The sequence below is a fragment of the Vidua macroura genome, chromosome Z (genome assembly GCF_024509145.1).
Source record: "Vidua macroura isolate BioBank_ID:100142 chromosome Z, ASM2450914v1, whole genome shotgun sequence".
NCBI classification, from domain to species: Eukaryota; Metazoa; Chordata; class Aves; order Passeriformes; family Viduidae; genus Vidua; species Vidua macroura.
Window position 1 is genome coordinate 37,879,998 of NC_071611.1, and position 15,563 is coordinate 37,895,560.

The following is a 15,563-nucleotide window of genomic DNA, read 5'->3' on the forward strand; positions in this document are numbered from 1 at the left end:
AACATGTTGTTTTCATCTGAATAGTGGGTTAATTTCACATTACATCTTCTGGCACTTCATATATTAAAACCAGTATAATTCAATAGGAAGGTATTTAAAGTGCTGGGGGTTCTGCTCCAAGGCTGTCTGTAGGTCTGACTCTCACTTTCTTGCCATAGCAGCAGTTGTATTTTTAAGCTAGAACCCTTCAAACACACCCATCAGTAACTCTGTTTGGGAAAAGGACCATTGCTAATTTTTGCTTTTCTTAGAATGATGGTCAGTAGGCCTCTGACCAAGTGTATTTAGCTTTCTGCCTCACAGGGAGGAGAGATGAAGATTTTTTCATATTCAGCTTGATGTGCTTTTCCTACTTGACATTACTAATTCAGGGAACCCATCTTGGTGGAGTGCTCCTGCTGCAGGGAAACTTCAGCTTCATTCCACTTCTGTGGACCTAAGACAGCTCATACAGTATCTTCTCTCTCTTAAACTAATCTTGTACTGAGATGATGATACTATTTTCATAAGCACTCTAGTGCTACATTTCAGCCTTCTCTTTTTATAATATTATATGCTATTTTTCTGGTTTCCTGAATACTTTTAAATGGGCGTGATTGTTAACTCATACTGGAGTATGCTGTAAAGCACAGATATTTTTTAATTTTCTGAAGGATGATCTCTTAATCAGATATAGCTACTGTTTCTCAAAAACTGAAAAAAATACTTATCTTTTATTTAGTGTTTGGAAATGTAAGTAATCTCTTTATCTTCGTGTTTTTTAGTTTCTAAAAATATTTGCAGAACTGCATTTGTTTATTAAAACAGTTAAGTATCTAGTAACTTTGAATGTTATGTTAATAAATATGGGGTTTCTATGTGTAAAGCTTTAGTAAAAATCATCAGCTTTAATTGGATTTCTGATTTTAGGGTTTTTTAGTACTTATATGTACATGACACAAGCACATCTGCTGCTTTGCAAGGTTTTGCATATTGCAACTTAAACTCCAGTGGAAACAATATGTATTATAAACTCTGAAAGGGTTTCAAGTTACTTTCTAGTGTAATTCAGGTTGATTTGTTGGATCACAAATTCAAAATGGTGTTTGTAATTATGCCCTGACATTAAGCAAAATGTAATTTTGTTGTCATAAATTTGTGAAAATCTTGTGAAAAGTGGTAGATTCTTGAAATGTTGATCCTAAAACGATGGATGAAATAATTGTAATAAGTTATTCTAACTGGTGTTTTGTTGGGTGTTTTTGTAGGCAAACACAATTCTTCCTCATTCTCATAGCCATCACTTGCACTGCTTACCAACACTGATGAATATGGCAGCATCCTTTGACATCATGAAAGAGAAAAGACAGTAAGAATTATATGTTACATTTGAAACATATATGAAAGCATAAAGTTCTGTCACAAAATGCCATCTTCTGGGTACTTTACAGAATTGAAACTTCCTAATGGAAGAAGTGAAATAATTTTATAAATTCACATGTCTTTAGTATGTATTTTTTCAGTTTTGTGTTCTTAGTTGGTTTCCTTTGTAGAAGACAAATTGAGTGTGTTGAGGTTTCTTTCACTTGTAAAAATGTATTTGTTAAGGACTCTTGCCATTTCTGATCTTTCTTGTTAGATCAGTACTCTGATATGTAATATAATGTTCTGTCTTTCATTGTGTTGTCAGTGATAAATTACAGCATTTTTCTAAACTGCTAGTGTGAAATGATAAATGCTGCTCATCGAGTACTTTCTGAAAGTGTAGTGCTCTTCTGTTTTTTGGTTTTGAAGGTTTCGTATATGTCAGTGGAAGACTTTGCTATGCCACGACAGCACTAGTTTTCAAAAAAGGCATATTTGAAATTTCAGGAGAGGATCTTTCACATGGCCAAAGTGGTGGGGTGAAGGAAAGGATAAAGAGCAGAAGATAGATCCTTATGCGTTACCTGGAATTGTTGTCCTTGTTGGCATTTCTGGACACACCTGATAGAGTAGTAAGAATTCCCATTACTGTTGAAATGGGATTTTTTAGAAGTACTGTTTTTGTTTGAGGATTTTGGCATTGGTCAGCACTCGACACTGTTTTATAGTCTGAAAATTTGTAATCTGTGTTACAGATTAAATTTAAATAATTTAAATGAGGGACCAAATCCAAAGGTGTTCATTTGAAAATAAAATAAAAGCACTCTCCTACACTATTACAATTTTTGTTTATGGGGAAGAAAGATAAGCTTAACTCCTCTTTTTTAAACTTCCTTATTTTTATTTGCTCAGTAGGTGGGTTTATTTCTGCTACTAGTGTTTTGTAATTAACTGGTTTTACCCTTGTCAGCTGTCATTCAAGTTACTTGCTATCTTTTCCCAGAAAACAGAAACATGCTGTTGCTGAACTCTTTAGATATAAAAGCAGGAGGTGTACTATTGATTCTCCTGCCACCCTTTCAGGGAGGCGGGTTGGGGATGGGAATGGATGAGAGACACTTGTTACTCTTAAGCTGAAGCTAGCGCTCTCATCATCCAACTTTACTGCAGGATGTTCATCTACTGTGGTATCTCACAATGGAAATCAACTTTAAACTTTCGAATATCCTCTCTGAACTGTGACAGATACCAGTAATTGCAGAGCAGAAGAAAAGTTATCAGGAAGGATAATGCTTCAGTGCTAGAAACTCTAAAAGATAATTTTCTGTATAATTTTGATATGAGACTGAATCTTGTGGATGTATAAAAATGCATCTCAAGAAAATAATTTTCTTTGTTTCAGAATTATTGGTCAGCTCTTTCTTGAACTGTTTACTCAGGAGGTGGTGGTCCTCTTTAGTCTGATAACAATTGCCAGATAGTAATTTTAACATTTATTTTTTCTATTAGGCGAGCAAGTGCAGCACTCAACTGCTTAAAACGTTTTCATGAGATGAAGAAAAGAGGCCCTAAACCTTACAGCCTCCATTTAGATCATATTATTCAGAAAGCAATCTCAACACACCAGAAGAGGGATCAGTACCGTGTGCAGAAAGATATCTTTATTTTAAAGGTATTATGATAATTCATTTTTCAAACCTGAATTTGACCCTGTGTTCTGGAGACTTGTATCCTACCCCTCAAGCTTCACTCAGTGTAATTCAGAATCATTTGGGTGAATCTGTGTAGTATCTTTTAATCTTACTTGTCTTGCGGGTACTTGTGGATACTAAATTGCATTTCTGGAAATTGAGAAATAAAATTTCAATAACTTTTAATGCTTTTTGTGACCGGTTGTGATCTCTTACTTTTAGATTCTTAATGCAGTACTATAACCTTACAATTTACCTTAAAATGCACATTACTGAGAAACACAGCCCTTTTAATGATTTTTACGTGAGCAGTAAGTATTTCATGTGGCAAGACTGCAAAAGATAATGCAGGGAAACCTGTTATAATTTTTCATGTCTGTATTCCAGGATACAGAAGAAGCACTCATCATGAATCTTCGAGACAGCCAAGTTCTCAATCACAAAGAGAACCTCGACTGGAATTGGAATTTAATAGGGACCATACTGAAGGTGAGCTTACAAAGGCTATGATAATATGTTGGAGAAAAAGTCTGTTTCACATGTGAGTTTTGGCTTTCTAATATTCATTCCAGAGTACATCTAATAATTTGTTTTATTTCAGGAAATTAGAATCTCCTGGGTTTAGTCAGTGCTGCTATATCCTCTTTATATACAACCCTTAAACTATATTAAAAAAATGCATGATAGTTAAATTCACAGTTTTCCTAAGAAGCATGTATTAAATGTATTGTGTCTTTATTTGTATAGAAATCAACTTTATAGAATTAGGTATATTGTCTTTAAAAGCTGCTAATACTTCAGACTGCAGAGAGGTACTGCTATGTTTAGATTCATAGCAGATTTTTTTAAAATAATGTGAGCTGAAGGTTATAGTAGAAGGTGGGTTCTAGATCAAACTTCAGATGCTTAGAGTGAATCATGTATGAAAACTTCATTAAATTTTTTGAAGTAATGCAAATACTTTTGTAGCATTGATTTCACTACAGAATCAATTTCTTTTTACGTCATAGAGGAAATAACTAATGGGGTGATGGGCATTGTTTTAAATATATTTATATATCTTAAATATATTTAATGCACAGATTTTAAGATGCTACCTCTTTTTGTAAGCAGAAAATATACTTTGCTTGACTAAGAAAACTTTCCACTTACTTAATATAATCTTCAAACCAAAATTGCTCCAAAATGTCATTCTGTGCATCAAAGCCATCCTTCAGCTGAGTAGCATTCTCTTACTGTCTTCTTTAAAGTGTTGTTACAAAAATGGTGAAAGTACAAAAAGGCTTAATGGTGACAGTCATAATCAAGACTATGTTGTTTTTTTTGAGAAAAAGAAAAGAAACTAAATATTTCTGTGCCTTTTTTTCAGGGACCGATAAAGTTGAAAGAGCAAGAATCTGTCTGGTATAAAAACCTGAATATGTATATGACAGTAGCTTTGCTCCACCAGATTTCACTGTTTACTGCCATTATACTATTTAGTGGGTTGCTAGATAACTATTATTAGTCATAGATACTTTTATCTTTGATTCCGTATTAAAGATATTATCAGAAAACTGTTTTTCAGAATCTCGCTGTTAGTCCATATAGTATTTTGACAGTGGAAGCCTTATGTAGTTGACCTCTTGTGTTTTGGGGTTTTTTTAAACTGAAACTTTTGTCGAACAGCTAGTTTCTCTGCCATCTCAAACCTCCCTAGCAATGTATTTGCTAGTGTCCTGTCAAAAAGTTCCTAATGTGTGAAAACTGGGGACTCCTTTCTGAATGAGAAGAGTGTGTGTGTTCTGGCTTACTTCTAACCATTTATGTTACTGTATAACACCAGCATAAACTGAGATAATGTTACCAGAGTGGTTGTCTTTAGTCCCCTAATGAGCAGGATCCAGATTCCAGTGTCTGAAACTTGTTACCTCATTTGGCTGCCCACCTCCCCCTTGTCTGTTGCAGCCTTGTATCTGTGGAGCATCAGCTCTCTAACCGCCTCATTGTGTGCATCTCAGGTGGTGCATTACTGCCTTTTTCACTTGCTCAGCTTGCTGTCTAAGCTGCTAAAAGAGCAGCAAAAGTGTCAGCCTCATCTGTATCTGGCACTGTTACTTGGTGTAGTCAATTTTACTAATCATTAATTAGTGCCATGTGTGTCTTAATACTGGAATACCACCTGGAAATGTAGAACTGTGTCACGTAGATAGGAAAGCAGAATGTTTGATTCACTTTTTCCATTCCTGACAAGAAGATACTAGTAGCAAGAGAAAGAAATCTGAAACCATATAGACAATAGATGGCTGTAAAAACAGAGGGAAATGTAATGGAAGAAAGAATAGGTCCTAAAGAGAATATTATTTCTCATGTGGTCCTTCTTAATACATCTTAGTATCAATTAGGGAGTTTAAATACCATTCTAATAAGCAGCTTTTAAGTGATCTGTAACAGAATAAAGATTACTTTTAAACCAAATCTGATAAATATTCAAAACAGCAGCCAAAAATTATTTCCCTGTTATACATATCAATTTTTTTGTTATTTGCAGAAAAGAAACTAAGCAAAATTGTTTATTTTTCATCAGCTTCTCATAGTTTTTTTGTTTTCATTAGAATTGTGGTCTTGTACATATAGCATGTGACCAACATTCCCTGTCCTTCTTTAGATAAAATTTGAACAATTCTTGAAGCAGGCAGTGTGGGCTTTTCAATAAAATAATGTCTTTTTTAAGATGTAACATTAGGTGCAATAAAACTTTCTAATTATTAAGTAAACACAACTGATAGAAATAAGTGAATTTTACTGACTACTCAAGGACTGATACAAGTTTCATATAATGCTATATTTGCTGTTTTTTCTAGTGGCCAAATATAAATCTAAGGAACTACAAAGATGAACAGTTGCACAGGTATGTAAAAATTATGTAGACTTCCTTTGAAGAAAGAAATTTGGAAAACTGGTTTTTAGCACTGCAATAAAATATTCCCTAGATGTATCACATTTCTAAAAGTGTGATCTATAGATAAGAAGTTAAGTTTTGATTTGGATAAGTAAGTTGCAATATTTCCTTTAAATAAACATGTGTTTAAGCTTCTTTTCTATGCACAAGTACTTTATACATTTAGTCCCTTAGGAATCATACCACCTTTGCAAATACTAAATTTAATTTTAAACCTTAGAGATGTTGTTGCTTGATATTTCAATCAGAAGTGTTTTATGTCAGTACTTAGAAAATTTTTACAGAGTTAAGTCCATAGTTGTACAGGTTTTTAACTACAGCTTTCATCAATAACGAAGAGGAAATTATTTCTAGTTGCTGTTAATAGCAGGAGAAGTGTGTGTAATTTGGGAAAAAACTCAACCAACCAGACAAAAAACCTCCAGTAGAACTCTGGTTCCTTTCATGTCTGTTGTTAGTAAGACATGTTTATTACTTCTGTTCCTATGTGTCCATAGTGTTACTAATTAGTTCTTGGGCATGCCTTTTAGCATGTATTTCAGAAATAGATTACATTATTTTGAAGAATAGGCCTGTACTTGTGGGCATGAAAAGCTTCTTCCTGAACTGGGGGAAAACCCAAAAGATAGAATATATGCTGAAAGGCTCGTGTGGCTCTGCTTTAAATTTTTACCAAAAAATAGTCAGGGTACTTTTATGAAGTATTTACAGCATAAGCAGTAGTCCCATTGTTATAACCATGATTTAATTTTACATTTGTATTTTTTTCTGGGTTTTCCTGAAATATTAATTGCCAGTCTGTACTTTAGGGTAAAGGAATATTTTCCAAATATGGTGGTTTATAATATTGGTTCTCTAAAGTAGTGTCTGCAGTTCTGACTATGACACCAACACACCTCAAGCTACCTACGTGGGACAGTGTTCCTGTTCCGTGGTTTTGTGCTGCACTCAAGCGTTGTTGTTCAGTGCCCCAGTGATTTAATTCTGAATAAATTGGGAAAATCTAGAATTGAATTGGTGTGAAGCTTCTATAGTTAATTGATCCTTTCTGCAGGATTGGGAATTTAATGGCTTTAAAATGCCATTGCTCCTGTTTAATTATACGTAACTAAGCCCCAAATCTCTCTAGTTTAACTGCTGATGATAAAAAAATTTTCTGCCGCTTTGTTTTTCAAGTGTAAATTACATTTATTTCTCCTTCTATATATGATCTTTTTTATGTTAGTGTTGTTGTGACAATCTTACAGTAGTTAAAGTGAAATTCCTGTAATTTTTTTAAAGATTCCTTCATTTCATAGAGATACAGTTCATGCAGTGTATGTATACACACAGGATCACAGAACCATGAAAAGGACCTCAAAGATCATTGAGTCTAACACTGCTAAAATATGTTTCCAAGTGCCATGTCTATGTGTCCTTTAAATCCCTCTGGAAATAGTGACTCCAACAGTTCCCTGGGCAGTTGAAATCCTGACCACTTATTTAGTCCAGAAATCTTTCCTAATATTCAATCAAAACTTCTTTGGGGCAACTTAAGGCCTTTTTTTCTCATTCTTTCACTTGTCACATGGGAGAAGAGACTACCTCTACTTGGGTGCAACCTCCCATAATGGAGTTGTAAAGAGCACCAAGGTCTCCCCTGAGCCTCCTTTTCTCCAGGCTAAACAGCCCCAGCTCCCTAGCTGCTCCTCACAGGACCTGTGCTCCAGACTCTTCCCCAGTTCTTTTGCCCTTCTCTGGAAATGCTCCAGCACCACAGTGTCCTTTGTGTGGTGAGCAGCCCAGGGGCACCAAAACTGAATGCATGCATGTTGATAAACACACATACACGCTTAAATGTACACATAGATACATATGTATATAAATTTGTGTGTCAATATATATTTATTGCTAGTAACCCAGGATAAAATACATTTTATTTCACAAAACTTAATTAAGCCCTCACGTTTCCTTTGTATTTGGTCCTGTGTTAGGAGTTGGGGGTAGTGGATTACTCTAGCTTTTTCAAATACGAGTGCAGTTCCGTAATTAAATTTTCTTAATGCTGACATATCTGCCTTCTGATGGAACATTCTGTGTTATTTTAAAGCACAAACATGTGTTTATATTTTGAAGAATTTGTGAAAGGAGGATCTTTGCTGAAGACTTATTCCTGTGATGCAAAAGTCAAACTACATTGCTTACTGTGATTTTAAAAAGTCTGAGAGTGTCTTAACAACCAGTGTGTTATGCTTCAGAAATGGTTAAGTGAGATATTTGGAAATAGTATTGCTGAATAAATGAGACTTTTTCCTGTCAGAACACGAAATTTTTTTTTTTTCCCAGTAGCAGTAACTACTGGGAATAATACTGGGAATAATAGCTGAAGAAAGCTTATGTCACAAGTTTCTTTTTTAAGCTGTTAGTTAGTCTAGATAGTACCATCTTTGAAATTTGCCATAGGATAAATTACAGCAGAATAAATTATGAAAATGAGAAGGAAGATAGAGCTTCTGAGAGCATAGAGATTTTAAGTTCCTTTGCTTATGTAGCAAAGTAGGCCATGGCATAGAAAACCCTTTCTAATGCACATCTCTTAAATTGTGTTTGGATGGAGTCACTACTGTTACCTGCTACTCTTTTGATAAATTTTTAAGACTTTTTGCCAAGAAACGAAGTTAAGTATAACCCATTTTTTTCTACTAGCATCATTTTGTATTGTGAGACTGTCCTTGTCATCCTGAAAAATAGCCAATTCTATTTTACTTTCTTTAGGTTTGTAAGGAGATTGCTGTATTTTTACAAGCCTAGCAGTAAACTGTATGCTAACTTGGATCTGGACTATGCCAAGGCAAAGCAGCTCACTGTTGTGGGTTGTCAATTTACTGAATTTCTTCTTGAATCAGAGGAGGTAAGAAATTTTCAGCTATAAGACTGGAAGTAGAATGAGTAGTCTTGTTGAATGCCACCCAGAAAAACCTTAGTTTTTAATAAAGACGTCTGAGATTTTGGGTGTTAAATCTAAAATCATCAGTGTAATTTAGAAATACAGTGGGAAATATTGAGGAAGATGACTGTGTTATGTAGAAGTTTTATTAAATATAGCTTTGTTAAATGCAACTTAGAGTTTGAAGGAATTTTTTTATTATTATTTACGGTGTGTATAACCTTCCTTTTTGAACTCCTTTATTTTTTTACACTATGTATAACCTTCCTTTTCGAACTCCTGAGGCTAAAGACTTTTCTACCTCAGGTCAGATGAAAATGTCACGGAATAAAACTTTACCCTTTTCCTGGAAAGAGAGAATTAATCCTAAGATATCTCCATGCTTAGCTCCTTTTATTTGCTTTGAAACTTATTTTTTAGTCTGAATCGTTTTCCAGCCTGCATTTCTGTTTTGTGTCTGTATTGTGTTTGTACATTTTAAGACAATTAAAGTAATGAGTTTCAGTAAAGAAAAGACACATTTCTATTACTAACAGATGCTATTCCTCTTTATTTTGCTAGGATGGACAAGGTTACCTGGAGGAATTAGTTAAAGATATTGTACTTTGGCTCAACTCTTCATCAGGCATGAAACCTGAACGTAGTCTTCAGAATAATGGGTTACTAAATACACTTAGCCAGCACTACTTCCTGTTTTTTGGTACTTTATCTTGTCACCCTCATGGAGTGAAAATGCTTGAAAAATGTAATGTTTTTCAGTGGTGAGTGATTTTATTTGTTTTGAATTGTGCTTGCAGTGTAGTAGTTATGCAAATTTTAAACTGTGAGGGCCACCATCTGAAAAGCTGAAAACGTTAAGGTTATTTTGGTGTAGTTAGAGGTAAAGGTCCCCATTTTTTTTCTAAAGTCTTCTAGCCTGTCATTACTAAGCAGACAGAGGTGATAAACAATTTACTTTTTCCTGTCACACATCTGTGTGACAGAGATGCATATCAGGAAGGATTATAGGATACTGAAAGATGCAGTGTAGGGAAATAGAAAAACAAACAAAACTAAAAACACACAAACCATGAAAAGTACCATACTATTTGTGAAATGCTGATGTATGTTGCACTTAAAACTTCACTCCAGTATATTTGAGTGAAGTTCTGCAGCTCAAAATTTTGTTAAGTACAAACAAACTTAGCTTCCTTTGGGAATAAATTGGCTGGTGACTAATACTAGTTTATCAACATATAATAAACTTGAAGTAAAAATGCAAGTATTTTAATCTACTCCTTTTTATTTTTTATTGTTGATTTTTAGAAAGTAAGCTTTTTACTGGCTTCAGGAAACTTGATATACAAAAAAATCTGGACACTTAATAGGACTAACTTAATGGCAAGCTTTATACACAATGTTTTAAAATGAAGAATTGTTCACAGAGCTTCATGAGCATTTGTTTTTATACTTATAATCACTAATTATGCTCACAAAATTTTTACAGGGCAATTATAAAAGATGCTGGTTTGAGGTTTTCCCCTTGCAGTTCAGTGCATTATTTCATCCCTATTTGACTTTATAATTATAACAATTTAATTTACTCAGTTTCAAACGAGAACATACTTTGTACATCACATTTATAGTAATAAAAGTATAATTCAAAGTACTTAAGTTTAAATTATTGATGGCTCAAGTGGGTTCAAATACTAATTTTATTTTCTTCCTCCTCCCCTTCCATGCCTCCAGTCTTCTTAATCTTTGTTCTTTGAAGAACCAAGATCACTTGTTAAAACTGACTGTTTCTAGTCTGGATTATAGCAGAGATGGATTGGCAAGAGTCATCCTTTCTAAAATCCTGACAGCAGCTACTGATGTAAGTTCAGTTCAACTTATATTCCTTATACTGCCCTCTACACATTTTTTTTTTTATTATTCAAGATATATGACTTTATTTTTAAGTTGTTATATGTGAAAATGGTTCTTATTTTTGTATTCAGAGAAATGTAACTCCTACAAGTGTAGTTTTTGAATATATGAACTTCATGCCCTGTATTGTATTTGTGCTCAAGAAATTCTTTCAAATAGAACTTTCTCTCACGTCAGATGGGGGCTAAAGTCTTGATATGTATAACTAAGTGTAATGTGATTGTTTAGGTCAGTGGCATCTTAAATAAATTGTGAAGATATTGCTGTCACAAACAGAAATCTGTATTTCTAGCAGCACTGAGCAAGTTAGCCCTCTAGTAGACACTGTTCTGATAATGATTGAGGTTACTCAGTGTGTTGAAACTAAGTAGGTGCTATAGCTGCTGGAATGAGGGGTTGGTTCAGAAATAGGCATTTGGATTTGTTCTTCTGAATGAAAGAAGCTGAATGGGGATAAAAATATAGTTATGTGGATTTGGGAGAGGAAAATCTTGACTTTTAAGGTAACATTGTTAGACAAGCAATCAATGATGTCAGGGAGATAGATGAAAATTAAGAAACTGAAATGCAACTAGGAAGGAATGTTCATTACTTCAAATGAAGTTGTTTTTGTTGTCTGAACAGACAGAATGTGTTCTAGAATAGATACAAGAGAAAAATATAGGCACTAGCTTTAAATGTCTCACTGTATTTTGGAAGAGGAGGACATAGATTGAGAATATTTCTCTGACACTGTCAAAGATATGATTCTTATGGATTCTTATGGATAAAAAGTGGAGTCTGAAAGTAATGAAGATAGTTGAGGTTGAAGGAATGACTCATTGAAAGACGAAGCTCCCTACTGACTATAATTTTTTTATTTGCTTCTAAAATCTCTTCAAAACATATAGTAATAGAATAATAAAAGATACAAGATTAGACACTTATGATGACCAGTTTACTTGTGATCTTAGAGTCAGTTTTCCCATTTGCTAAGATATAAATAGCTCTCTAATAAACTGTAATTTTAATAGATAAGGTGTGCATCACAGTTGCTTGCTGCAAAATGCAGTAATTGAAAGGTATTTTTAGAAGTTATAAATCATTAACTGTGTTAGTTATTTTCCTTCCATTCAAGAAAACATTTTTCTTACTTTACAGAGCTGCAGATTGTACGCAACAAAACACTTAAGAGTGTTACTGAGAGCTAATGTAGAGTTCTTCAGCAACTGGGGGATTGAGTTACTGGTGACCCAGTTACATGATAAAAATAAAACTATTTCTTCTGAGGCACTTGATATTCTAGATGAGGCGTGTGAAGACAAGGTGAGCATCCCTTCTCTTTTTAACCTCTTTTTGGTATGCTGCTTTTATGCTCTTCCCCACCCCCTTCCCTTGTAGCAAACTACAAATATGCAAGAAGGTACTGATGGTTTCCTTTTTGAGTTGTCATTGATGGACTTAAAATAGTTTATAAGACCCCTTTGATGAAACTACGCAATATTACTTACAAGAAAACACAGACTTCTGGATTATGCCTGTATTTAAATAGGAATTGCAACTTATTTTATTCATTATACTTTTTGTGAAGTAATTTATATTTAATGACAGAAGATACCTAAAATTACTAACACTAGGATTAAGTTAGGATTTGATATTTGTGAAAAACTTGTTGCTTCATTGCAGGCAGAGTGTTGTAGTTATTGCAGTATTCAGAATTATAGTAGTGCTCAAATACTCTGTATGTGTTCCTAATTATTTTAGGCCAACCTTCATGCCCTTATCCAGATGAAACCAGCTCTTTCTCATCTTGGAGACAAGGGTTTGCTTCTACTCCTAAGGTAAATGTTGAATACACTGTTTGACTTCACATTGTGGAAAAAAATTCAGATTCTGGGGGTTGTTTAAGTTACAATGTTAACTATCTGATTTTTTTTTACAGATTTCTGTCCATCCCAAAGGGGTTTTCTTATCTAAATGAAAGAGGTTATGTAACAAAACAGATGGAAAAGTGGCAAAAGGTAATGCTAAGAAGAAAATGTTTGCCAGACATTAGGAGGAATGGTGTAAATATACAGATTTAGAACAGAGATTCTTAAAAATAATTGCATTTTAATGTACCTGTAAAGCTTGTACAATACATTTAATGTATCAGTGACATAATGTTTTTGCTGGTAAAGGTTGACAGACACTTACAGTTCCATAGCTTTTCTGTACATACGTGGTTTAGATTTACCAAGACCTTTATATAATTTCGGTATTTCGGCAAATATTTCAGGAGTCTAGTGACCTTCTAAAATCGGTTGTTGTGGAAGATCATTATCTAGAGAAGTGTGCAAAGTAATGGTGCTTTTCAAGATACCTGTTACCTCTGGTAATTAAAGTTAAACCTAGAGCTCGTGAAGACAGAATTGGCTGATGCTTTACTTTCTAAAGAGGAGCACAAGACCATAGAAAAATTCATTATTGTCATAACTTGAATAAAACTCTTCATATGTTATTTTGGTTTTGTAATTGATTATAAGACATTGGTCTCATTCCTATTGGCAACTTTTTTGGTAGCTAAAGTGTCACTTCTCAAGGAGTACTGAAATGCATGATGATCTTTTGAAATTGAGTGTGTCAGATGTGAAGTATTTCTTTCTTCCTTTTTTTAACAAATTCCCTTAAATAATTATGAAATCAATTGTTGACTCTGCAAACTCATTATATATGTGAAGTGCATTCATTTTCTTGAGCCCCCACCTTCAGATAGTAAAAAAATTCAGTCTTTCTCAAGGAACCTTCCTCAATTATTTCTTCCTTATAAAGTCTCATGCTGTAACACCATAAACTGCTAAATGTACTGTGTCAACCCTCATCTGTTTTCTTATAGGAATATAACTTAAAATACGTTGAATTGATTGAAGAACAACTTAATGAAGCACTTACAACATACCGCAAACCTGTTGATGGGGATAACTATGTTCGTCGGAGCAACCAAAGGTAAATTTGGGAAAATGCGTTCTGAGGCATGAGCTGGTGGGACTGATCAGGAGAGTTGTAAACTGCAATGTATGAGGGAAACTGGGATCCAACAGGATCTCAATTTATTATGTTCCTGGAGCAGTACATCATCAGCACAGTATGAAAAACACACAGGATGAACTGGATGCATTGCTTAGCTCCCAGTGTTTGCTTAGCTCCCAGTGTTTTAATATAATTTATTTCGGAGCTGTTATATAATTAGTTTTAGAGCTTTTAGAATTCATTTTATTAAGACTTGGTGGATTGAGTCCCATGACTGGAGTGTTGGAATGGAGGGCTACAGGCTTTTCAGCAGGGATGGGCCAATGAATGTGTCACTCTAAATAAGGAAGAGGTTTGATTATACAGCCTTTACAGTTAGTGGTGATGTGGGTAAGAACCTCTGGCTGAGGATTAGGGGATGGAAAACAAAGGAAGTGATGTAATGGGTGTCTGCTACTGATTGCTCATCCAGGATGTTAGTTCTGATGAATCATTCTATAGACAATTAGGAGAAACTTCTGGATCAGTAGCTCTTGTTCTTATAGGCTTCCTGTGGAAGATTTCAACTTCCAGGCATCAACTGCATATATCGTGATGCAATGACAGGCAGCCTTGGAAATTCTCTGTAGGAGAAAATCTGTAGGAGATACCTTCTTTTCACAGGTACTCAGTGAGCCAATTAGGAAAGATGCCCTCTTCAACTTGCTGTTTGTGACTGTAGGTCTTGTGGCACATGTGATGGAGGGGAGGTTTTCTAGGCCACAGTAATCATGGCATGGTTAAGTTTAAAATTTTCTATGTAACCAGAAAAAGTACAGCAGTGTTGCTACCCAGGGCTTCAGGAGAGCTAACTTGGGAAGCAACTTTAGCAGAGTACATTTTTGAGGGCCAAGGAGTCCATCTTCAGGAGCTATCTTTTAGAAGCGCAGGAGTAGGCAATCCCGTGGTGTTTTAAGTCAAGCAAGTGGGGCAGAAGACCACCTTGGCTGAACAGGGAACTCCTCATGGAGTTCTAGAGGAAAAGGAAATTATATGATCTCTAGAAGGTCACCCTTCACAGGAAGACTACAAAACTGTGATTCACATAAGCAGGGAGAAGGCAGAAAAGGCCAAAATTCATTCAGGACTGAAGCTTAGCAGTGTTCTGTCACACAACAGGAAAGAGGAGGTCTGAAGAAAACAGTGCATCAGTTCTTGCTGAAGATGGTCACCTGACTTACAGGGATGAAGAAAAAACAGAGACAAATTAAAATTTTGTGGGGTTTTTTGTCTCATCTTTAGCAATATTGATAAACCTTGGGATGCCTGGTTCTCTAAGCCAGAAGTCCACAAATGTGGAAACTGTGGCTTTTGTGGACACTAACATTGTAAGGGACCATCTGTATCAGCTGAATGTTCACCAGGTCACAGGGCCTGGTTCCCACCAGGCTGAGGGACTAGCCTCATCAGTGCTAGCCCACCAGTACTAAATGAGCTATCAGATGTTGTTTCAGGACCTGTCTTTTATCATCTACCAAAAGTCTTGTGAGTCTAGGGAAGTCCCTGCTGACTGGATTATAGCCAGTTTATTCCAGTTTGCAAGAAGCACATAAGGGAAGACCCAGAGAAGTACAGACTTATTAGTCTAACCTCAGTTCATGTAAAAATTGTGTAGAAGATTATACTGGATATTGTTGAAAGACATTTGAAAAACAAGGCAATCATCAGGCACAGTTAGCATGGGTTCACAAAGGGGAAGTTTTCTTTAACTAAGTTGTTAGCCTTC

At 35.0% G+C, this 15,563-nt stretch overlaps 1 protein-coding gene across 3 annotated transcripts in view; it reads left to right on the forward strand.

Moving 5' to 3' along the window:
• RICTOR (RPTOR independent companion of MTOR complex 2) overlaps positions 1 to 15,563 on the forward strand; it is a 75,578-nt gene that overhangs the window by 38,928 nt on the left and 21,087 nt on the right. For all 3 annotated transcript variants that reach the window (XM_054004284.1, XM_054004286.1, XM_054004285.1), the window contains 11 exons: positions 1,248 to 1,348; positions 2,854 to 3,016; positions 3,423 to 3,524; positions 5,879 to 5,925; positions 8,731 to 8,866; positions 9,464 to 9,663; positions 10,631 to 10,757; positions 11,951 to 12,115; positions 12,554 to 12,630; positions 12,732 to 12,810; positions 13,665 to 13,774. In XM_054004284.1, the coding sequence (XP_053860259.1) occupies positions 1,248 to 1,348; positions 2,854 to 3,016; positions 3,423 to 3,524; positions 5,879 to 5,925; positions 8,731 to 8,866; positions 9,464 to 9,663; positions 10,631 to 10,757; positions 11,951 to 12,115; positions 12,554 to 12,630; positions 12,732 to 12,810; positions 13,665 to 13,774 (1,307 nt within the window). The remainder of the gene's footprint in view (positions 1 to 1,247; positions 1,349 to 2,853; positions 3,017 to 3,422; positions 3,525 to 5,878; positions 5,926 to 8,730; positions 8,867 to 9,463; positions 9,664 to 10,630; positions 10,758 to 11,950; positions 12,116 to 12,553; positions 12,631 to 12,731; positions 12,811 to 13,664; positions 13,775 to 15,563) is intronic.